Genomic DNA, 25,335 nt, shown 5'->3' with positions numbered 1-25,335 from the left:
CCTAATTTTTTTAAATTTTTTTATATATGTTAAAATATCGGGAGGTGGGCTGGAAAGGTAGGAAAAATTTATGTTTGAACTTGTGTTTTATCATGTTTGGAATTTGAACTATGGACAATTGTATATTTTGTGTTTTAATGTGTTGTAATTTTGTCTGAATGCTTGGAATACTTTAAATCATTTCTGATTTTTTTTAATTTTTGATTATTTATAAGAAAAAATTTAAAAAAATCTGGCAGGTTGGTGGGTTGACCTGCCAACCCACATTAGTGGGTTAGGGTTGGCAGAACACCAACCCACCAGAAAATGAGTCTTTTGAGCCCGACCCAAATAACCCGTAGCCCGTCACAAGCTAACCCGCAAGCCGTGGGTTAGCCTGTTTTACTAGCCCTAGCATTTGGGCCATATTCCTAATAATTTTTCAATTTTTTCAAATTATATACCATGCTTATTCAATGTAAAACAAATAAATTACTTCTCCGGTCCTTAATATAAGACCAATTTAACTAATTTGATTAGATTAAGGAAGTTAGGTACGTTAGTTAATTATAAGAAAAATGACACATTTTTCCTAAAATACCATAATCATCTTTCTTAATACCTCATCTCCCTCTTTTATTTGATTATGGTTGATGGAGTATCTATAGGGGTAATTTAGAGAAAATTGATAAATATGAGAAATGGATCTTATATTTAGGACCAAAACTAACTCAAGAATTGGGTCTTATATTAAGGACCGGAGGAGTATATAATAAATAACTTAAAGTAATGAAATGAAAATACCACATGGGAAAAATCTGTTTTATTAATTATTTTTTTAACAAGCAATATATTTTATTAAGACCTATTTGGAATGAGTTATAAACAATCTTTTAATCATACTTTACAAAATATAAAGTGTTTGAAAAAAAATTTCTCAATTTACATGAAAATACTTTTAAACACTTAATAGACGCTAATTTAAATAGACACTTAAAACTCATTTAGAATGACTTACAGGCATATTTTCAATTGTAATTTACAAAATACAAAGTGAGCATATGAGAAAAATTTGTCTCGACTTAAATAAAATATGCTTATAGGTGCCTTGTCGAACACATTTATTAAAACAAAAGGAGAATTTTTACTGAACCTAAAACACTCCTAAAGTTACCAATTGGGGTTGGGGTGACAAAAGAAACTAGTTCCTCACAACATGATTAATCAAAATTCGAACTCCCGTTAGGAGAAAGGCTCACATTTAGTATCTGATAATACCTCAAACAAGATTACCTCCAATTGATAGATACCTATGCTTTAACCCAAAAAAAAAAAAAAACACTTCTAAGGTTGGCAGAAAAACAAAAAAAAATCCATGAAAATAATTTGAAATCCGATGCAACCATTTTCTAATACTGCCGGGTTGAGGCATGTCAAATAAATTTTAAAATTTTATAAATGATATACTATTCCTATTTAATATATAACATAATTGAAAAAAAATAAATTATATAAAAATAATTTAAAAATCATATAAAAAATAAAGATACTGAAATGAAAATACCAAACGGGGAAAACGTCTATTTTATGAATCTAACACAAAAAAGGGAGAATTTTTACCAAAATCAAATAACAGTTTTCTACCATATTTTCTGTATGAAAACAAGTCTTCTTTCCCAACTCATCCCGTGACTCAATACCTCTAACGCGGCTCATTCATCAAACTACACAAAACACAGATACCTAATATTTAGTAATAGAATAAAATACATGATACCTACTATCTAATAAGCATCTCTTCTAATGACTCCATTAGTTACATATGCTTCTGGTACATCCTTCTGAAAATTCTTGCACCTTCCAATTCTGCGTGAATCTCTCTCTCGGTCCTTATTTCCATGGGGTTGCTTAATAGCCATCCTTCACAGTCGCACAACATGCTTGGGTTCACAGCATCGATATGTTGAAGTGCTTCAACTTCATCAAACTGATCTCTCATGTCAAGTGCCACTTCAACAACATCAGATTGGATAAGAACCTGCTCAAATACAACCACAAATCTGATTTTAAGCCAGAAATTCAGCCAATAACTGAAATTTTTCAATCGTTGAAAATCATATCCTCCAAAAGGCCTGTTTGGTATACCAATGTGAATTGTGAAGTGTCTGTCATTCTCCTAAGAAAATTATACACACTGTCCGGTATGTTCATATTATCATTACCCCAAAATGTGTCTCTTTATTTCTCAATAGCACCTCAAGAGTCATTTTCCCGCTACTTTTTTCATTTCCCCTTTCATAATTGTGTTTCTGTCAACCACTTTCTTCTACAAATAAATGTATATGGGAAGAAAAGGGGAACATGTAATGGGAAATTGGGAATGGATCACATTTGAATCATGAATACAGGCATGCTGAACCACGATCGATAAGAAATTCAAATGAAGAATCAGTCATCAATGAAAATTTAAAAATCATCTCAGCATCGTTAAAGAAGATAGAAAGATATCATGCATTTTCCATGAAAAAAGTCTAGATACGCCAAATTTTTAGTCACAGTTTTCATGCCAGCGCAGATGGCAAGTAATATTTGAGTGCAGGATTGCATTAGTTAAGGTGGGGCCGGCAGCAATCAGGGGCAGCCATAGGTGCAGATTTGAAGAAGTATAATGCAAGTGGTGGGGGGCAACAAGCTGCAGGGTTTCAATCTAAATCCTCAAGAAGCTTCTGAGACTTCCTCAGGACCATCCAACATCTCTTCCTTTCTCTATCGTCAACTCCTTTATCATGCTCGTATGTCTCCTAACATGCGAATGAAAAATTTCGAACCGAGAACATCCCTTCCCTTGCCCACGTAATCCTACTCTTTTTTTCCCCTAGGTAGTTTCATCAAATTGAGAATCTTAATTCATTTCCGAAATTTACATGTTGATATTTTAATCCTCAACTTCGAGCCTATCCAAAACATCAAACTGCATAAGAATATTCCTCTTTTTTAATCCAATATCTCCAGAAACCCCCCCATACTCCCAATCTTCAAATGTCTCCTCACAAACTTCAGCTTCCTCATAAACTCTTAAGACCTATTTCCCCCAAACCTGGGACAGAATACTCTTCCCACTAGGTTTAAACTCGATTGAAAAAAGAGTGGTCCTAATCCACATGTTCTCAAATCTGAAATGGAGTCAGATCCCTCTTCAACCTGCCAGATCTAAGTGGAGGGATACGATTAACAAAAGACTTAGAAGAGTCTCTCTAATCAATCTGGGGAGAGAACCCTCCCGCACAGAAGTAACCAAGCACCTATCTTATCAAACAAGACATCTTCACGTATATTAACAATCCAAGTGAATCGCCTCTTGGCTGACATTTTGTTTTTGTTTTCCCCGGGGCTTATGCACTTTCTTATAAAAGACAAGTTGGGATTTTCTTAGGTGAGTGTGATGTATTGTCTTCCTTCCAATTAATTACCAAAAGAGAAAAAACAAAAAAAGGTTAATCAAACATATTATAGAAGGCATCACCAGTAAATCACAATCTCAAATAAAATAACCAAAATCTCTCATACCAACGGCATTTGAGTAAGGATGTCACTTGCAACTTTATTTCTCTCCCAGATTTATCCAGCTGTTAAATTAAGTTTGGCATGGAAAATTTGTGGATCTTGGACTCTCAGCTGTCCCTCTCATTCCCTCAATGACTTCAGTGAATTAACTTTTCCTAGCCCACCTGACCCTTATTAGTGCTGATGAAAGAACAGGCATAGGAAAAGGACCAAATCTAAGATCACCACTGTTCCACAAACACCCAAAGAAACACCATCACCGCAACCATGTTCTACAAATTATTAAACAAACCCACCAAGAGCTCCATCACTTTCCTTCCTAATTTTATCCTCTTTTTCCACTTGAAACACTCATTTGCAATCTATGTTATGAGGACACATTCCTCTGCATCAATGTTCAATCCGTAAAATTATCCTTAAAAAAAATCCTTTTCTAAATTGTCAGAGAGATCAGAAGATTATGATCCTTCAAAGTCCATAACAGGCATGTATTCTCCTGCTATTTTAGACCTTGGCTTAACTTCTATCACGCTCTCCATTTTCCATTGAAATCAGACCCTTTGTACTTGCGGCTTCTCTTTTTCCAGAAAATGGAATACATTTCACAGCTTGTGCAAAATTCCTCAGTTCGCTCGTTCTTTGTATCCTAGAATTTGATCTCCATAGAATGATCCCACACCCCAGGCCCACACATTGACACATCCAAGTGGTGACTCGATAATTTTGGCCTGTTCCTGCCTGTACCCAGCAGATGCTAATTGTCTCAAGCATGGCGATAACTAGACCATTGAACCACACATCATGGCTAAGTAGATTCCACGTTCTCTCTTGTCAGCATCCATGCCTAACCTTTTCAAACTTCAAACTTGTCCTTCACTAATAACTGATCCCTACCCCCCACCCCCCACCCTAAAAAATAAATAAATAAATCACCAAAATAACCGCAACTCATTTTCAAAGATCACAGTGAACGGTCGATAGATTAATGCCTATTAGTTACTCCTCTGGTTTTATTTATAAGGCACTTTCAACTTGTTTCACACAAACTAAGAAAAATCTTAAACTGCATTAATTCTGCACTAAAATATAAAAAATTTCCAATTTTATCCTTATTTAATATATATACCCTTAAAAAAAATAACTATCTATACTCTAATAAATAAAGTATCAAATAGTACATTCATGCTAAAAATTTAATGAAGTGACTTATAAATAAATAGGACCAAAACATTTCTTCTCTCCCTATAAATAGAACCAGAGAAGTACATAACAACAAATAATTTTCATGAAAAATCATTTAAGAGAGGTAATTTTGGCAGGAAGCTATTTAGTAAACCATTGGGTAACCCTGTGGAGCATACAGTTGTTAGGAATCATGCAAAACACGTGCAAACAAGCACATATATACCTGTCCCCCCGGCACCATCATCTCTGCAATAGCACCAACCAAAGGCTTCTGTACAACTCTTCTTTTATGATGTCTCTTCTTGAAATGTGGGTCTGGGCACTGTATTTGTGAATTAAAATTATAAGATTGCAATTGAAAAGAGTTTCAACTTAAGTTATTAACCAAAACATTTTGGACCAAAGCCTTCCAAATCTAAATATAAGGAGTCAAATTGATCCTAGCATGAGGAGACACTCACCAAAATTGAAACAAACTTCAATGGCCCAGGATATGATGTAACCAAATGCTTGAAGGAAATCGTGGCATTTGCAAACAAGAAATGACTGCATTTCAGGCAAACAGTCAATTAGACAAAAATTAAGCATCTCCTTTTCTTAAATCAGCATTCAAACAAAGTTGTGGCTGGTACATGTTATTAAGAGCCAGATCTTTTACCCATACCTCAGCACGCTTGACCAACTGCACATGAATGGAATACATTATAACACCATATAGTTGAAGCTAAAGGTGAAATCAAGTAAAATCCTTTAAAAGGAAGAAATCATCAAAAGAATTCCAAAGCAGAAGTATGTTTACCAAAAACAAAAGTTTTCCTAACCTTTTGCCTTATTTCCAACCCCAAATAATTTCTAACTCCAGGATTTCGTTTAGCAAGCCATAAAAGAAGCCTGCCACTACCTGAGAATACTCACAAATTTCAGATGCACAGAAACAACAGTGTACCTTCCAAGTACTGACATAATGATTTGATTACCAGAAGAAAATTGAAATTGCTTATGATGAGAAGAAAATTAACAAAATGATAAACATATAGTCCAACAATATATCAGAAAAGGGAAAATCCCTATTTTATTATCTATCATATGAAAATGCTTTTCCTAAGGATTCTCTTAAATAGAAATAGAGATCGAAGTAACTAGGGAAAAAAAAAAAGATTGTTCAAATCCGCCTCTTCTAGATTCTAGAGGGATCATCCTACTTGCATACTATGCATCACGTCTAAATACTAATAATTGACAACAGCTACTGCAAGCAGATTTTATGACAGAAGCAAACAAGCTACCACATCCAATGTCAACCATGAGTGGCAATGTTGGGTCACTGAAGACTTGATTCCAGTCCGGAGCTTGTGTGGGTACCTATCAAGAAATAGAAACATTTAAAAACAAAATCCCATACCAAGAAAGTAACGTAAGAATCCAGTTAAATTCTTATGATATTGGAAAAACCAAGAAGTTGCCAATTATAAGTAGGATGCTGTGACCATTCAGCCAAGGTGACATCCTCGTATATGTTGAACAAATCAAATTCTAATCAAAATAAAATTCTTAGGATAAATTAATGCAATTTAAAAGCAGTCAACAAGAGCTTATCATTTGCAATCTTGAATTTCAAATTAAGAGAAACCAAGAATCTTCAATATTTCTTATTCATTCAGATGCAAGATGCAATTCCACAATTTGAAGTCCTGCGTCATGCAGCTACAGGGCTCAACAATCCATGTAAAACTCGTCATAGTGGGAGCCTGTGTGTGTATTACAGACATAGATGTATGATAGGTTTACTGGGTCATTTAGGTTGACACCAACCTTTACATTCAAATTAGAATTATTCCAATATCTCAACACCTAATGTGAAAAGATGCTAATGACACATTTTATTGACTTTTAATCGCATGTTGTACTTTTTAAAATCTGAGTCGGTACACCTGTTGATTCAACTTATATGAAAATCATAAATGCCTGTAAAATCAGTTAAAAATATAATGGAATGGATTGCTGGAGTTCACAAAAGAACATACAGAGAAAGAGGAACTTAAGGGATTGACATGTTGCCTGATTCTCACAGGACCCAAGTCCTGCGTTGGATATATAGTAAAACAACAGAATATTAACCCTGAAGTCATTAAAAAGAGAATCAAACGAAAACCCCTCTGATCTCAGCAAAATTAAACTAAAGATAAAATTACCAACTTGTACGAAAGATTAAGATCTGCATACTCCAATGCCACCAGTTCGGGGCTACTCAAATGCACTTTATTAGAGTCATTTTCTGCTACTTCCGCAGCAGGAAAATCGTTGCGGCTACAGTAACAGTGTGAATGACAACGAAGCGAGGACGAAGGATGAAGAGAGAGTGAAGTTTGCAGTATTAGCGACGAAAGAGCGACTCTCGCAGCCCTGCGCGGCACCGAACCACCTGCGCTACGATGGGAAGTGCAGTTGTGTAGCTGCAACCAACGGGATGAAGCCATCAGCTATCGGTACTCCCATTGAAATTCTTGTCTTCATCGGATAAATTTCTATTTGAACCGGGATGATTTATTTAAATAGATTGGATAAATTACACAAAATTTTCGCCAAATTTTGAATTTTAGATGAACAACTTTGTTAGCCTTTAAAAGTTAATAGACTTCAACAGTTCAACTATTAACCAAAAATTTATTGTGAAATTTTAAAATTTAATGAGATTACCTAGTTAGACCCAACCTTTTTTTTTTTTGGGATACATGAGAAGGCTTAACGCCTAATAATAAATAAAAGGTTAGACATAGGGATGGGGATTAAAAAGGTGTTTGGGAACCATGGAAAATGCTTTTTAAATACTTTTCTATAAATTGAGATAAACTCTTCTATATATTTATTTGATATATCATAAAATCATTTTTAAAACTATAATTTTCATTCCATCCAAATATCTCTTAAATCTCATATACTTGTGTTATATTAGGATCCTCAAATTAGAAGGGCACACTTCCAAAAGAGAAGACTTTGCAATCCGTTCCTTTGCAGGTTGATCAGCTATTTAACTTGTAGCACTTTTAGCAAGCCATCGAAGAAGATATCTAGCCTTCCCATGCTTTTGTACAGGGATGAGCAAAACCGAACCGTAACCGAAAACCGAACCGAACCGAATTTAATTTCGGTTTTTCGATTCGGTTATTTCAGTTTCCGGTTACATATTCGGTTTTTATTTTTGTAATAATTCGGTTTCGGTGTTCGGTTCGGTTCGGTTAGTAGGAAAAAAATCAGTTATAACTGAAAAAACTGAAATGAATATATTATATATTTATATTTAATAAATGTTATTATAATAAATATATATATGGGTTTATGAGAACTCTTTAAATATATTTATATTCAATAAATATGGTTATAATAAATATTATTGTAATAAATCACATTAAATGATGAAATATTTATTAATTAATGGTTGTAATTGTGTTTTATTATTATTATTATTAATTTAAAATCACTTTCATATTTATATATTTCGGTTAATCGGTTAACCGAACCGAAATAATTCAGTTAATTTAGTTTCGGTTAGTTCGGTTATCGGTTTCGGTTCAGTGTTTAAAATTTGTTCTATTCGGTTATTCGGTTAATTCAGTTATTACTGATAATCAAACTGAAAAACTGAATACTCACCCCTATTTTTGTAACCCATCTCACTAATACAGGCAATCACAATCCAGTAGCCCCGATTCTTTGACCCAATCCAATACATTGAAATTACAAGTATAATCCTCCTCATTTTCCTTCATATTCTTTGGGAAAAAAACCATTTTCGAATTTTTTTTCTAAATTTTTAATTTAGTACCAATATATTTTTTTCTTAATTAAATTTTTAATTTTACTCTACTAACAAACTAACGTTACTCTGTCAACAACATTATTCTCCATATAAGAATTAATAGTGTTGAAAGAAAAAATTTAAAAATTTAATTAACCAAAAAAAATCACATAAGTATCAAACTAAAAATTAAGAAAAAAATGTAGGTACTCTTAAAATGATTTTAGCTCTTTCGTTCAAAGCCTGTTGCTAGTGTAAGGACCTTTGTTCAAGGTTGTCAACAAAGCTTTCTATTCTCTAAATTGATATTCTATCCAATCCCTCTCAAAAAGAGCTCGATGATCGATTTCCCATTTTTCCTGCTAAGTTCAAGAAGTATTTTCTTGCTTTGTGTACACCTTAAATAATACTACGATCATTCTTTAATATATGAGCTAGTTTGACATTAAATTTAATTCTAAATATAAAACTTTAATCCATTTTGTTTCTCATATTTATCTTTTTTCTTAAATAGTCATTACCATAGTTGCACATATTAAAAGTTTTATTAAATGGTAGTTTTAACTAATACATATGATTAGCAATAGTATTTTAAAAAAAATAACACTTATTTATTACAAATAACTAATTTAATAAATTTTCTTAATTTACTCAAATTAGTTAATCAATCAGTTTTTATATTAAAGACAAAAAATACAAATTTGTTCTCCTGTCACACCTCTTCTTTCAGTAGATTATTTTCTTCAGGGGTTTCCTTCTATATTTCTTGGTGATCATGACATCTGTAAATTTGGTTACCCAAAATTGGCGTGTTAAGAAAATCAATGATACTCTTGAGAGGATGCCATGTGAGGAAAACAAATTGAAAACAAAAAGAAAGGGTACGAGTGTTCAAACTATGATCTTAAATGGGGAAAACCATTTTATCGGTACATATAGTTTCTCTTAGTTTTTAATTTGATACCTGTATGATTTTTCCTTTTAATTAAACACTGTAATTTTACAATACCGTTGGCCCCTATAGTTTTGTTGTTAGTACTGTTAGTTCCTATCCTAAACCTAACTATGCTAACAGAACAAAATTATAGTATTTAATTAAAAAAAATACATATGTATCAAATTAAAAATTGAAGAAATATATAAATACCTCCAAAATAGTTTTTTGTCTTAAATGCAGGGACGAGAACAAAAGTTTGTGTGATTCACATATTTATTTATGGTAATAATTTTCTTTTGCTCGTGAAGTCATAGAAAGTTCTCTACCTCAACATACAGTGGAAAACTAAGCAAGAGAACATGCCATTAGCCTTCTTAAAATCTGCAAATCAATGTACTACCTCAACCGTTGGAGACTTTTGAAACGTCCTTACTTTTACCTCTCAGAGTACACGATCGAAAACGAAATGGAACATTCAAATCATAATTTAAGCCCAAAAATTAAAATTTTCTTTTAAGTCCTCAGTATTGTTCACTGTGCATATTTCCAGATTACAGGTTCAACTTTAAAAAATCATAATTAATTCTACAAATATCGTACGGAGGTGCTCCAAATTTCTATTTGAAGCTCTTTCAATGCTCTTCAAGGAAAAAATATAAAAATGGACTTATCCGTAGCCAATTTGTACAGTTTATTATCTAAATTTTACTGTTCATTTGATTTAATCTAGAACTTCCAGATTCTGTGCCTCAGCTTTGAAAAATCATATCTCCTTGTATACATATCCAATTGAGGTAGTCTACTTTTCATTTTAAAGCTTGGGACATACTATATGCCTGCCAAAATTCGTGGCTTAATCCATTCATTTGATAGGTCAAACTGGAGCTAGAAGCTGACTACTCCAGGACCTATGTTTTATCCCTTATGCAATTCTTACTTTAATTCTTTTAAGAATCCAAGCACGTATAACTTGGTCTTACTCTTTCTCATTCATTCGATAAACATTCTAATCAATTACATTGTATCATTGGCATCTATAAACATAATTTATATAATAGGAGAATTATACATTAATCCTTAGTCTCATTCATTGACATCAATAATTTTCCACCTTCTTCTCCTTCCTTCTCATGCTCCCCTTCATGCAATCATTGCCCATCATTGATTGCCTTAAAATGGTGGGTTAGAAAGGGGTGAGATTCGGGAGAATCTCAATAACAAACATTACATATTAATCATGCTAGATAGATGCTAATACATGATATGCAACTTGCTTATTCTCTTGTTAATTAGTAACATATTAACATGCTTAATGGTATCTACTTAATGCATGGTCATGGAGACATAATCTACTCATCGTAAATAGCAATTACAATAGTCAAAACATGTCACAGCATCAACCAATCATCATGTACATATTAATACACAAGCATACAACATCAAGCAATGTTAATAGGTAAGTTCACTACCTTGCACTTCAAGTTTTTCTTATATTCTTGAACCTGTTCCCTTGACCTCCCAACCAACTAGCTTTCAGTCAGCCTGATATGATATTATAATAAATAAATAACAGAATTATGAGTTAGTTAGAATAATAGTTAGTTACTAGCAGCTGGACTTTGCCTATATAAACAGGCTTATCTCTCATTTGTAAGTGTGCTGTATTGTGATCAACCTAGTGGAACTCTCTTTCTCTTCCGTCTATTGCCTTCTACTCTCTCCCCCTTCTCTCAAAGTTTCCCTATTCTCTCTGTTTCTCTTCGCTTTCCCTTCTCTCTCTCTCTCTTTCTTTACTTTTCATAACAGTGGTATCAGAGCCAGTCTTTCCTCGGCCCTACCCACTACTCGGTTCTTTCTCCCTCATTCCCAATCAATTTCAAGTTCCATGGAGGAACGTCTCCTCAACATCGAACAAAAATTGAATTCAGTCAATGGAATACAAGGCTCTGTCAATAAATTAAAAGAGGCCCTTCTTGACTTGTCCACGGAGCTGCAAGAAATCATAAGACAAAAGGACCTGCTCCGTCTTCGACATCGAGGGTCCTTGGCAGAATTTAATTCTGAATTTGACGCAATTTCCTCCAAAATCTCATTGCCTGAAGAATGGTTGGTTGATGCTTATATCTCGGCGCTGCAAGAAGACTATGCTGGACCAGTACGTCTATTCATGCCTCGGACGATGCGCGAAGCCAAAAGCCTCGCTAGAATGCAGGAGCTCACTTTGCAATGGAAGCGCAAGAAGCCCGAGGCCCAAGAGGTATTCTTTGAAATGCAAGAATCGTCCAGTGTCAACGGCCTGTTAGAAACAATCTCACCCAAGAGGGGGGTGAATTGGGTGAGTTACAAAAATTTACAATAAAAAACGTGTCAGTATTGAATAAAAAACAGAGAGTCAGAGTATGGAGAAATTTAACCGCAGAGAGGAGACACAAGATTTATACTGGTTCGGTCTAAATCACGTGACCTACTTCCAGTCCTCAGAACACCTCTGAGTATTTCACTATTTTCCAAGATCGACAGGGCTCTTGGTGCCTTGGTACAGTAATTGAATCGCTCAATCACTCCCCCTTACTCCCGTAAGGACACAACCCCTCTCAAGAGTCCACACTCTTGAGTGTCACTCAAGTTTTTAATAAGAGTAGTAATTGGCTCTCTTACAGAGTGAATTTAATGATAAACACCGATGCTCGGTAGTAACGTGAAAACAAAGTATTGAATGCTAAACTAAATAATCGCAGGTGGTAGTTCCGGTATTCAATCTCTTCATTAATGCTTCTTCGCGCCTTTTATAGTTGATATCGTTAAGTAGCCGTTAGACGGAAGAGCTTCTAGCCGTTGTGACTCCGTTTGCGTGTTTTGCTGGTTTTAACGGCTCTGCCATTAATGCGTCTGAGCTTCTGACACTGTAGGTTGCAGTCTACGTAATCCCGTTGAAGAGCCGTTACACTCGTTTTCATTAATCTGCATATTTTAAGCTTTGAACAAATGAGAGTCTTGCGGTGAATACTTTAATCTTGAACGAAGAGAGAAAACAAATTTATCATTCAAAGATTTGTGACGAAATCATTTATCAGTAAGAAGAACAGAAAGTCATTCTGGTTTAGTTTGATCGAAAAGATGATCGATTACTTGATGATAGATCAAGTTATCGATAAACAGAATGAAGACTTTTCGAATTAGATCACCAATATTATCGATCAAGTGTTGGATCATTGACTCTAAGAATTATCATAGCAAGAGGAAATCGTTCCATGATCGAACAAGTGATCGAACACTTGTTTGATCGAACAGATTATCGATAATTCAAATGTTATTGAAATGAAGCTTCAGTCATTGATGATCGAACATCTTATCGATAAATGTATGATGGATAATGTCATCGATAAACTATGGGTATGTATATATTCAATGAAAGACACAGGCTATCTGAAGTGATCGAACAGTTGATCGATCAATGAACAATCGAACAAATGATCGAATAAAGTAAGAAGAGAAATTTAACCTTGTAAGACAAAGAAAATGATTATCGATCACGTTTTGTGAAAACATGAGTTCCAGGGAATTGAATGATCGATCATATTATCGAAAAACCAGTGATCGATTAGGTGATCGAAAAATAGTTCACCATAACTTAATGCGAATATAGCAATCCTTAGACTCTTTATCGATCATGTTATGTGAAAAGTTATTTAAGCAAACAAGTTAAATTTATCGATAATGTTATCGATAATTTGGTTGTAGGAAAAAACTGAATAAGAGTAGATAAAGGCATTGATTATCGATCATGTGATCGATAATTTTATGATCAATAAGGTTATCGATCCATCAGTGAAGTTGATTACCTGCATTCAGAGAGTTAGAGCATAAAGTTCGAACACGTAATCGATAAATTGGTAACAGAATTAATGTGCAAAACAAGTAGATTGTGTTACCTTTTATCGAAGTCGTTATTGATGACTGATTTATCGATCACTTGATCGATAAATACACTTCAGATTTGGTTCTCTTATCAGTAACTCGATTGTTTATCTGATATTATCGATCAGTTTATCGATAATTAACCATACTCTTATGTGATTTTCATGTTAGCGATAATCGATCACTTTATCGATTAATTGCTTATCAAATAGTTCTTCGATCCGAATACCTACTATTAACCTGATTTACTGTAGGGAATTGAAAGACGACGCGCAGCGGAAAAATTTTAAAACTTTCAATCCCTTTCCGGATCTACCGATCGCGTTTAAGACAGGTAGTAAGAAGCATTACCTTTAGGCGTTCGATTCCCTGGTGACTTGATGATTCGGCCGTTCAGGATGCTTCTGCTCGCCTCCTGTGTCGTTCGAAGTCGACAACTCTGGTCGGCTTCCTCTACCGGTATCCACGCGAGTAGCCCTCAACCTCGAACGGCGTGCCAGCGCCTATGTCCGTCTAGGGTTTTAGGAATCCGTCCTCTCTCCTCTCTTAGGCCGTCTCTTATCTGTTGGTTCTCTCTCAGTTAAACCCTAGCTCCTCATATCAAATATATAGGATGCTATATAGGTTTAATTAATAATATTTAATTTCGAAATTAACTCTAAATTAATTCCGAAATTAATACAATATAAAATATTGCCTAATCAGATAAGAGAACAATTAAATAAATATGGTTTAAATTAAATCCGTCTCACAGATTTAATTCTCCTATTTATTTAATAAAGAGATGACGGAATTAATTTGTATATATATTTAATTTATCCTTATAAATTAAATCTAACAATTAATATCTCTTATATTTATATATATATACGAATTTATATATATATATATATATACACGTCCACCCTATATTATTCATTGAATCTGGACATATCTTAGATTCAATGAATCTGGACATCGTAACTCGTGTCAGGCTATTTTGTGTGCGACCCTGTAGGCCCATATGAAGTTGGCAGTGGGCCATTAACTATAATGACCCACAAGTCGTAAGCGGTCTCTAGCAAGACATCACGACTACCCAAATCATATGAGGATCGTTGAACGATGCAACCTTTCATACAACCATATCATGTCCCTTTTGTCTCACGACATTTTGGTCATGGATGAGGCATGGAGAACGTCATCCTCCTATCCATGACCGTTACTTTCTCGATCCCTGAGTAGTCTGAGTATAGAAACGGAACTACCTTTCCATTATAGTATGGCCATACATTTCTCAGACTCACTCATCGAGGGGCCCAGTAATGTCTCTCTACGAATGTGAGGGACAAATTCCATCTTGACCATTCACATTCCTACGCATGAAAAACCACTAAGCCTGAACATAGTCTTTATGATCACTCGGTCAAAAGTGACTTTTGACTAGGTCAAAGCTAAGCGTTTCTCATGTATGAATCCATGACGATCTCAGGTCAAAGGGCACAGTGACATGGTTTGTATATGAGAGAAGCTTATGACTTAACCCATGCAGCTCTCTCATAGCGGGTCGGTCCAACACCTTGTACTCTTACATGTGCCTATGACTTTAATTTATATCTCTATATATCTTTAAAGTCATACTGGTCTTATTTCATCCTTGCTCCCACATAGATGATCGACCAGGGACATTTAGGATAAACCATGAGTTATCCAAGGATAGTTATCACAGTAAACATGCAAATAATATGATAACGTAATTAATAAATTCATAAATTAACAATGTTTAAAACATAATGATTGGCCCCTAGGGCACAATTTCCAATATTTACATTTGAGCAATTATCTGAAACCTTAGCGATAAACGATTGATCGATCAGTTGATCGATCAAAATACTTAATCTTGATATTCTGACTTTGTTATCATCAAAACTATAATCCTAACATTCTCCCCCTTTTTGATGATGACAAAACATAAGTTCTAAATCATCTATCAAAGAGAATATCAACCAGTTTTATATCCTCATAAAGCATGAAAAGAGCAGATAAATATCAAGAACATATTATTGATAAAAACACTATCCAGATACACAAAAGGAGATAACATAAAGTCATGACATAGAACCAAAAAACAACTCATAAAACCATATAAACTACGAAATATCATCAGTTTTCTTCTCCCCCTTTTTGTCAGCATCAGAAGGGGTAGGAACCGAAGGAATGGTCAGGGGAATAGGGAGAGGAGGAAGGGGAAAAAGTGGAGAAATAGATGGAAAATGAAAGGAGTGAACAGGTTGGGGTACAGTGATAAGAGCAAGAGTAGTAGGGACTGGAATAGAAGTAGATGGAACAGAAGGAGAAGTGGTGGAAATAGGAGAAGTGGGTAAGGGAGAGGAAGGAGGTGCAGGCTCAGGGTGCGGTGGAGAGGTAGGATGAAAGAGGAGATCCTCATAGCTGAAGCTTGTGCTAGGTGCAGTGAAGTGCTGGCAGAGAGAGGTAACTAAGCCTTTAAGCTCTTGGAGTTCCTTGTCCACTGAATCAAAACCTCTCGGTCACTTCTCTTTCCAAAACCACCATAGCTTGTTGGTGAAGATCCAGAATCTTAGAGATGCCATCAAACTTCCGGTCAGAAACTTCCCCATAGTCTCTGGCAGTGGAGTAGACTCTGGTCTCAAATGCGCGAAGCTCAGCCTGAAACATTTCCCTGAGGGATCTCTCCATAAAAGATGGACCAGGGGTATGAGATGGAGCAGCAGTGGATTCAGCTTCATCCTGGGTCCGAGATGTACTAGCAGCAGGTTGCTTTCCCTTATCCTTCTGAGATACTTTCTGTGATGGTGTAAAGGGAACAGAGATCCTCATTTTGTGGAGCTGAGTGAGGCCAAAACCAGGAACCTTGGTCTTGATTTCCCCAGGCTCAAATGGAGCAATGTTATGTGCCTGAAGGAAATAGGTGGCCAGCTGAGGATAGGGAATTGGGGTTGATCTGGATTTGTTAAGAACAAAGTCCTTCATCTCAGAGTAAATAAGATCCCCAATATTAATCTTTTCCCCACTAATAATCTGGGCTAGAAGAAGATAATCATCCTGAGTGAGATGTGAGAAACTACCGGATTTGTTTACCATGCACCTAGAATAGATGTAATGGATGATCCTATAGAAATCACACATCTGCTTAGGGGGAAAATTCAGCTCACCGGGATAATCACTATTCTGCATTAAAATTCTATAAGCTTTTACTTCATTCATGTCACCACCTCGCACAAAATCTTGAGTCCCTAGCAGCTCATTTATTTTGGCACTGGTGAGTTTAAAAGCTCTGCCTCTCAGTGTAACTTTCAGACAATTTTCTATGAGATTGTCTTTATCATCATATTTTTCTACTGATTCCATATTACAGTAGAATCTTTTAACCACTTCGGGACAGTATTCACCACCAATGATTAACCAATTCGAATAATGCTGCAGTGGGTCACTTAAATCAAGATCAGTTTGTTTATTTTTCCTCAGACCCTCTAAGTCCACAGATACCACAGGACAGAATTTTCTATTGGCAAAATCGGCCTTATACTTTGCTATATTAACTTCATTATCGAGATTGCCAGATAATAACTCAGAAAATTCAGTGGGTATACCTTCAGGAGGAATTTCCCGTGCCACCCCTTCACTTGCCCTCTGTTTCTTCTTTCTCGGTTGCTTGGGGATGGATATATTTAAGGCTGATTCCACGGCTTTCTGAACTGAGACTCCATCATCCGACTCGGTCTCCGATTCTTCAGTCACTATCGGTAACTTTGATTTGGACCGGGGAGATTTTCTGAGAGAGGCCGGTTGTTCTTCGGCCTGACTTTCCCGGATTTTCAGAGTAGCCCTCTTCTTCGTTGATTCCTCCCTTACCTTCGGTCTATAACGTTTTCGAGTACCCGAAGTAGTGGTGTCGCTTGATTGAGGTTGTTTCTCCTGCGCTTCTCCCCTTTCCACATTTGGTTGCTTCACCCGAGCCATTTCGGAAGTGCCGAGGGGTTTTTGTCAGAATAATCGGTTGAAAAACGGTGATTTGAGGTGGGTGAAGGTTGGAAATGTAGCAGAGATGGATTCGATTGGAGGAACGGTTGAAGGATTTAAGATAGTGGTGATTCCTGACCGTTGCGAAAAACAGGGGACCGGTATTTTTCGAGTTAGGGTTCGAAAACTGACGAAGGGATTTCAGAACAGTACCGTTATAGTCTTCGAAATTATCGATCAAGTTACCGATCAACACTTGATCGATCACGTGTTTGATAATTATGAAGAACACACTTGAACATAGAGCAGATTTATCGATTACGTTATCGATCATGCATTTATCGGACATATTATCGATAAAGTCAGTAAAAAAGGAATGCGTACCTGATATAGTTTATCGATCATCTGTTCGATAATTAAGCTTATCGGTCAGCTTATCGATCAATGCTTACCAATTTTGACGGATGGGTCTCGAATCCTTGAGGCTCTTGATCGATGTTCTGATCGATATCGAGTTTATCGATCACGTTATCGATAATTGTAGTGTTGGAGCAATTCCCTTTCTTTACAAAGTGAATTTATCGATCAGCTGATCGATAAATTATCTCCTACTTGCCTTCATGATTATCGATCAATTGATCGATAATCTCATACTCTGTTTACCTCTGTTTTTCTTCATCGAAACAGAGCTTCCTGCAAAACAAATTTCTACATACTCCGATGCTTAAGTTAGTTATTTTATCATCAAAACAATAAATTTAAACACTTAATCTTGAGTGATAGCATGACATTTCTTACAATTCATTGGGATTTACCATTCCCAATTCTCTTCTGAAGAAGTTGAACTTCTGTTGATCTAGTGGTTTTGTGAAGATGTCGGCTATCTGATATTCAGTGGGGATGAATTCAACCTTTACATCTTTCTTTTGAACATGGTCCCGAATAAAGTGATGTCGGACATCGATGTGTTTGGTTCGAGCATGATGGACTGGATTCTTGGACAGACTTATCGTGCTCGTATTATCACATAAGATTGGAATCTCACGTAAGTTGATTCCTAGATCTTGTATTTGTTGTTTTAGCCATAAGATCTGAGCACAACAGCAGGCAGTGGCTACATATTCTGATTCTGTTGAGGAGATTGCCACGGTGTTTTGCTTTTTACTTGACCATGAGACAAGACATCCTCCGAAGAATTGACATTGTCCACTGGTGCTTTTTCTGTCTGTTTTATATCCACCGTGATCGGCGTCTGAGTATCCCATTAGATATTCGGTTCCTCTTTTTGGATACCAGATTCCTAAATTTTGAGTTCCTACAAGATATCTGAGTATCCTCTTGACGGCTTCTTCATGTGACTCTTTTGGAGCTGACTGATATCTTGCACACATTCCCACACTGAACTGAATATCTGGTCTACTTGCAGTGAGGTATAGTAAAGAACCGATCATCCCTCTATATCTTGTTAGATTTATGTCTTTCCCGTCTTCGTCTACATCAAGCGAACAGGTTGAGCTCATAGGAGTCTTTACACTTTTGGCATTCTCCATTCCGAATTTCTTCAGCAACTCCTTTACATATTTCGTCTGGGATATAAATATACCGTTTTTCTTTTGTTTGATTTGTAATCCCAGAAAGAAGTTTAGTTCTCCCATCATGGACATTTCGAATTCTCCCTGCATAAGCTTAGCAAATTCTTGACAGAGATCTTCGTTAGTAGCACCGAAAATAATATCATCTACATATATTTGAACAATCAAAAGATCTTTCCCACTTCTTTTAATGAAAAGTGTGGCATCCACTTTACCTCTTTCAAAACCTTTTTCTATCAGGAAGTTGCTAAGTCGTTCATACCAGGCTCTAGGAGCTTGTTTCAAACCGTACAAAGCCTTTTTAAGTTTGTAAACATGATTAGGAAAATTTGAATTTTCAAAACCGGGAGGTTGTTCGATAAACACTTCTTCTGATATGTAACCGTTCAGAAATGCACTTTTAACATCCATTTGAAATAGTTTGAAATCTTTGATGCAAGCAAATGCCAAAAGAACTCGTATGGCTTCCAATCTAGCTACAGGAGCATACGTTTCTTCATAATCGATTCCCTCTTCTTGATTATAGCCTTTTGCTACTAATCTGGCTTTGTTTCTGATGATCTGAGCCGATTCATCGAGCTTGTTTTTGAATACCCATTTGGTGCCAATGACCGGATGGTCTTCTGGTCTGGGTACCAATTCCCAAACTTGATTTCTCTCAAATTGGTTAAGCTCTTCCTGCATTGCAACTATCCAGAATTCATCTGATAGTGCTTCGTCAATATTAGAGGGTTCAATGTGAGATATGAATGCAGAAAAAAGAACTTCATTGACTATTTGTCTCCGGGTTTTGACCCCTTCATTGACTTTACCGATGACTTGTTCCAGAGGATGATCTCGGTTGTGTCTCCATGCCTTTGGCTGCTCTAGATTTTCTTGTAAAGAAGGATCGTTTAAATCATCCCTGTTTTCTGAAACGGTTTCTGAAAATAATTTGTTCGAGTTTTTGTTCAAATCCAGTTTTTGAAAATTTTGAACGATTTCAGCATCATCATCTATAGGTTTCGAAATTGCTTCAGTTTCAGCAAACACCACATGAATTGATTCTTCTATTGTAAAGGTTCGTTTATTGAAAATTCTATATGCTTTACTACGATTAGAGTAGCCAAGAAACAAACCCTCATCAGCTTTAGGATCGAATTTACCCAGGTTTTCTTTGTTGTTGTTGTGGATATAGCATCTGCTTCCAAAGATCCTTAGGTGTGACAGATTGGGTTTTCTCCCCCTGTACAATTCATATGGAGTCTTCCCGAGCAGTGTTCTGATGTAGGCTCTATTAGATATATAGCAAGCTGTGCTCATTGCTTCTGCCCAGAATACTTGTGAGACCCCTTTCTCATTTAGCATTGCTCTAGCCATCTCCGTGAGTACTCTATTCTTTCGTTCAACTACTCCGTTCTGTTGAGGAGTCCTTGGTGCAGAAAAGTTGTGGTCAATTCCATGTTCCTCACAATAGTCTGCAAATTCGTTGTTTTCAAATTCTCCTCCGTGATCTGACCTGATTGACACAATAGATATACCTTTCTCATTTTGGACCTTTTTGGCAAAAACAATGAAAGCATTAAAAGTTTCATCTTTAGAGGAAAGAAACAAAGTCCAGGTAAACCTCGAATAGTCATCAACTATTACAAGGGTATAAAGATTTCCTCCGAAGCTTTTTACTCTAGATGGACCGACCAAGTCCATGTGAATCATTTGGAGTGGTCTTTCAGTTGAAACTATCTTCTTTGATTTAAACGAAGACTTTGTTTGTTTACCTTTTTGACATGCATCACAGATATCATTACGTTCATACTGGATTTTTGGTAAACCAACAACTAGATCCCTTTTTATTAATTTTGAAAGTTGATTCATATTGACATGTGCAAGTCGTTTGTGCCAAATCCAACTTTCCTCCTTTTGACTAATAAAACAGTTTTCAGAAGTTTTAGAATCAATTTGAAGTGTATAACAGTTACCGTCCCTCGGAGCTCTCAGCTTTGTATTCAGTTCTTCTTTCTTCAAGGGTAGGTCACTTTTGCTTATGATTAAGCATTCTTCGGAATCAAAGATCACCTAGTTGTTTTTGTCCGCACTCTGACTGACACTGAGGAGATTATGACATAGACCTTCCACGTAGTACACATCTTCGACCTTCATGCCTATGCTACTTCCGATTTCTCCAATTCCAGCAATTTTTCCCGATTGGTTTCCTCCGAAGCTTACTTTTCCTCCGTCTTTTGGTTTGAGTGATGTAAACTTCTCAGTGTCACCCGTCATGTGTCTGGAGCATCCGCTGTCTATATACCACTTATTTGTTCTGGATGCCTTGAGACATACCTGCAAGATTACAATCATGTTTTAGGTACCCATACCTTCTTGGGTCCTTTTTGGTTAGTATGAGTTATTTTTGGTACATAAGTACCTTTGGGCACCCATTTTAATGTTCCGTAATCTCCTTTCTTCTTATAGTAACAAGAAGAAGTTGAATGGCCTTTACGGTTGCAGTGAGAGCAAAGTGCAAAAGGATTTGAGGAGTGCACAGAATTTCTAAAATATGTAAGATATGATCTACCACTACTCTTTTTCTTTCCTTTCGATTTATCTTGGGTTGGATCGTATCCTATACCAGTTTTGTCCATAGAGCACCGTTGAGCTCCTAGAATCACCTTAAGCATTTCGCTACCTTTAGTGAATTTTTCTAAGGTTCTGGTAAGATCTTCAATCTTTCTTTCGTTCTTTTCACAACTTTTGCAAGTCAAAGTCGAGTCTGTATTGACTTCAACTTTTGATTGTTGATCTTCTAAAAACTTTATCCTTTTCTTAGAGCTTACTAACTCCTTTGCAATTCTTACTAATTCTAAATGTAAAGCATTGTATTCGGACTGTAATTCATCATAAGATGGTTCAGAAATTATTACCTCGTCTGTTTCTGATTCCTCGTTTTCTTGGGCCACTAGACAGATGTTGGCGGTTTCTTCATCATCACTTCCTTCTTCTTCATCAGAGGAACTGTCTCCCCAGATTGATGTGACGAAGGCTTTCTTCTTTCTGAATCTTTCTTTCTTCTTTTCTTTGTCCTTCGTTCTGGAGAGTTGGGGCATTCCGCCTTGATATGTCCTGGCTTCTTACATTCGAAGCAAATGATTGGATCCTTTGGTTCGTTCGGATATGAGGAAATTCTGCGTTTTGGCTGAAACTTCTTTCCGGTTCTGTTTTTGTAGAATTTCTTGAACCTCCTGACTATAAGGCCCATTTCATCATCATCAAGATCATCTTCATTATCATCTTCGCTCTCTTGAGTTTTAAGAGCGATGCCTTTCCGGTTCTTCTCATTCATCTCCTTTTTGTATTTTTGCTTGCTCTCATATTCAGCAAGACTCCCGAACAGTGCTGCGACAGAACCAATGGATTCTCCTTTGGTTTCTTCAATAGCTGTTACTTTCGGTTCCCATTCTTTTGTGAGACCGCTCAGTATTTTCCTCACTTGATCTTCTTGACTATATTTCTTCCCAAGTGCAGTGAGGTGGTTTATGAGATGTGAGAATCTGACTTCCATATCTCGGATACTCTCTCCTTCCTTCATTCTGAATAACTCGAATTCGGTGGTGAGAGTGTTGATTCGACTCTGTTTTACACCGGTGGTTCCTTCATGAGCTATCTCCAGAGCCTCCCACATTTCCTTCGCGGTTTCCAGACTTGAGACTCTGAAGTATTCCCTCTGACTAAGCGCACACGTGAGTATGTTGATAGCTTTGTCATTTAGAGTCACCAGCTTCTTATCTTCCTCATCGAACTCCCTGGGACTCTTGCGTACTTGCTGGCCATCTATTGTTTTCATAGGGACATAGTTGCCGTGTTCTATTACGTCCCAAACCCATACTCTGTGGCCTTAATGAAGATTTTCATTCTCATTTTCCAGAAGGTATAATTTTCTCCACTGAAGCCTGGCGGTTAGATGTTGAGCATCCTTCGGGTAGCACGCTATCTCCAAATCCTGCCATTTGATCTCTCTTCGGACTGTTAAATCCTTCGTGAAGAGACCTGCTCTGATACCAAATGTTAGAAACAATCTCACCCAAGAGGGGGGTGTGAATTGGGTGAGTTACAAAAATTTACAATAAAAAAAGCGTGTCAGTATTGAATAAAAAACAGAGAGTCAGAGTATAGAGAAATTTAACCGCAGAGAGGAGACACAAGATTTATACTGGTTCGGTAAACCACGTGACCTACTTCCAGTCCTCAGAACCTCTGAGTATTTCACTATTTTCCAAGATCGACAGGGCTCTTGGTGCCTTGGTACAGTAATTGAATCGCTCAATCACTCCCCCTTACTCCCGTAAGGACACAACCCCTCTCAAGAGTCCACACTCTTGAGTGTCACTCAAGTTTTTAATAAGAGTAGTAATTGGCTCTCTTACAGAGTGAATTTAATGATAAACACTGATGCTCGGTAGTAACGTGAAAACAAAGTATTGAATGCTAAACTAAATAATCGCAGGTGGTGTAGTTCGGTATTCAATCTTCTTCATTAATGCTTCTTCGCGCCTTTTATAGTTGATATCGTTAAGTAGCCGTTAGACGGAAGAGCTTCTAGCCGTTGTGACTCCGTTTGCGTGTTTTGCTGGTTTCAAACGGCTCTGCCATTAATGCGTCTGAGCTTCTGACACTGTAGGTTGCAGTCTACGTAATCCCGTTGAAGAGCCGTTACACTCGTTTTCATTAATCTGCATATTTAAGCTTTGAACAAATGAGAGTCTTGCGGTGAATACTTTAATCTTGAACGAAGAGAGAAAACAAATTTATCATTCAAAGATTTGTGACGAAATCATTTATCAGTAAGAAGAACAGAAAGTCATTCTGGTTATTTTGATCGAAAAGATGATCGATTACTTGATGATAGATCAAGTTATCGATAAACAGAATGAAGACTTTTCGAATTAGATCACCAATATTATCGATCAAGTGTTGGATCATTGACTCTAAGAATTATCATAGCAAGAGGAAATCGTTCCATGATCGAACAAGTGATCGAACACTTGTTTGATCGAACAGATTATCGATAATTCAAATGTTATTGAAATGAAGCTTCAGTCATTGATGATCGAACATCTTATCGATAAATGTATGATGGATAATGTCATCGATAAACTATGGGTATGTATATATTCAATGAAAGACACAGGCTATCTGAAGTGATCGAACAGTTGATCGATCAATGAACAATCGAACAAATGATCGAATAAAGTAAGAAGAGAAATTTAACCTTTAAGACAAAGAAAAATGATATCGATCACGTTTTGTGAAAACATGAGTTCCAGGGAATTGAATGATCGATCATATTATCGAAAAACCAGTGATCGATTAGGTGATCGAAAAATAGTTCACCATAACTTAATGCGAATATAGCAATCCTTAGACTCTTTATCGATCATGTTATGTGAAAAGTTATTTAAGCAAACAAGTTAAATTTCGATAATGTTATCGATAATTTGGTTGTAGGAAAAAATGAATAAGAGTAGATAAAGGCATTGATTATCGATCATGTGATCGATAATTTTATGATCAATAAGGTTATCGATCCATCAGTGGTGTGAAGTGATACTTCAGAGAGTTAGAGCATAAAGTTCGAACACGTAATCGATAAACAAAATGATCGATAAATGGTAACAGAATTAATGTGCAGAACAAGTAGATTGTGTTACCTTTTATCGAAGTCGTTATTGATGACTGATTTATCGATCACTTGATCGATAAATACACTTCAGATTTGGTTCTCTTATCAGTAACTCGATTGTTTATCTGATATATCGATCAGTTTATCGATAATTAACCATACTCTTATGTGATTTTCACGTTAGCGATAATCGATCACTTTATCGATTAATTGCTTATCGAATAGTTCTTCGATCCGAATACCTACTATAACCTGATTTACATTTGAGCAATTATCTGAAACCTTAGCGATAAACGATTGATCGATCAGTTGATCGATCAAATACTTAATCTTGATATTCTGACTTTGTTATCATCAAAACTATAATCCTAACACGGCCAACCACAGAAGAGTCCTCAAGATGTTTGTGAAGACAGTAACATCACAGGAACAAGAAGTCTGGGTCTTCTTGAACCTACCCAAGGTACGTCGAGTGCGTCAGGGGAGAACACAACGCAAGACAGGTACAAATAGCTTTGGGCTCGCAACTTATGGCTCAGGACGAAAATGTCGCGCACAATGGAGCAAAACAAAGAAGCAAAGACAAGTTCGAATGACCTTGGGGTTGTCCATGCAGATGTTCTTGCATGCAACAACGAAGAACAAAGGCTTACAGACTGGACGAACAGAGTTGGGCTTTACATGGTGTGTATTAATTTTGAGTGGCGAGCTCCAAGAACGCAGGAAA

General features: G+C 36.3%; 1 protein-coding gene across 1 annotated transcript; it reads right to left on the bottom strand.

Moving 5' to 3' along the window:
- Positions 1-1,592: 1,592 nt before the first annotated feature.
- Positions 1,593-7,223, bottom strand: LOC114723049 (tRNA (guanine-N(7)-)-methyltransferase). Its single transcript, XM_028909186.1, has 8 exons — positions 6,921-7,223; positions 6,753-6,809; positions 6,015-6,090; positions 5,550-5,629; positions 5,361-5,410; positions 5,190-5,274; positions 4,952-5,050; positions 1,593-2,017 (listed from the first exon to the last, which is right to left on the bottom strand). Exons 1-8 carry the CDS (start codon positions 7,203-7,205, stop codon positions 1,796-1,798), a joined length of 954 nt encoding a protein of 317 aa, XP_028765019.1. The 5' UTR covers positions 7,206-7,223; the 3' UTR covers positions 1,593-1,795.
- Positions 7,224-25,335: the final 18,112 nt, after the last annotated feature.

The sequence above is a fragment of the Neltuma alba genome, unplaced genomic scaffold, assembly GCF_004799145.2.
Source record: "Neltuma alba isolate B1F8T4 unplaced genomic scaffold, ASM479914v2 tig00012120_pilon, whole genome shotgun sequence".
NCBI lineage: Eukaryota > Viridiplantae > Streptophyta > Magnoliopsida > Fabales > Fabaceae > Neltuma > Neltuma alba.
The sequence above is the reverse complement of the archived record's forward strand: the minus strand, read 5'-3'. Positions and strand labels throughout refer to the sequence as shown.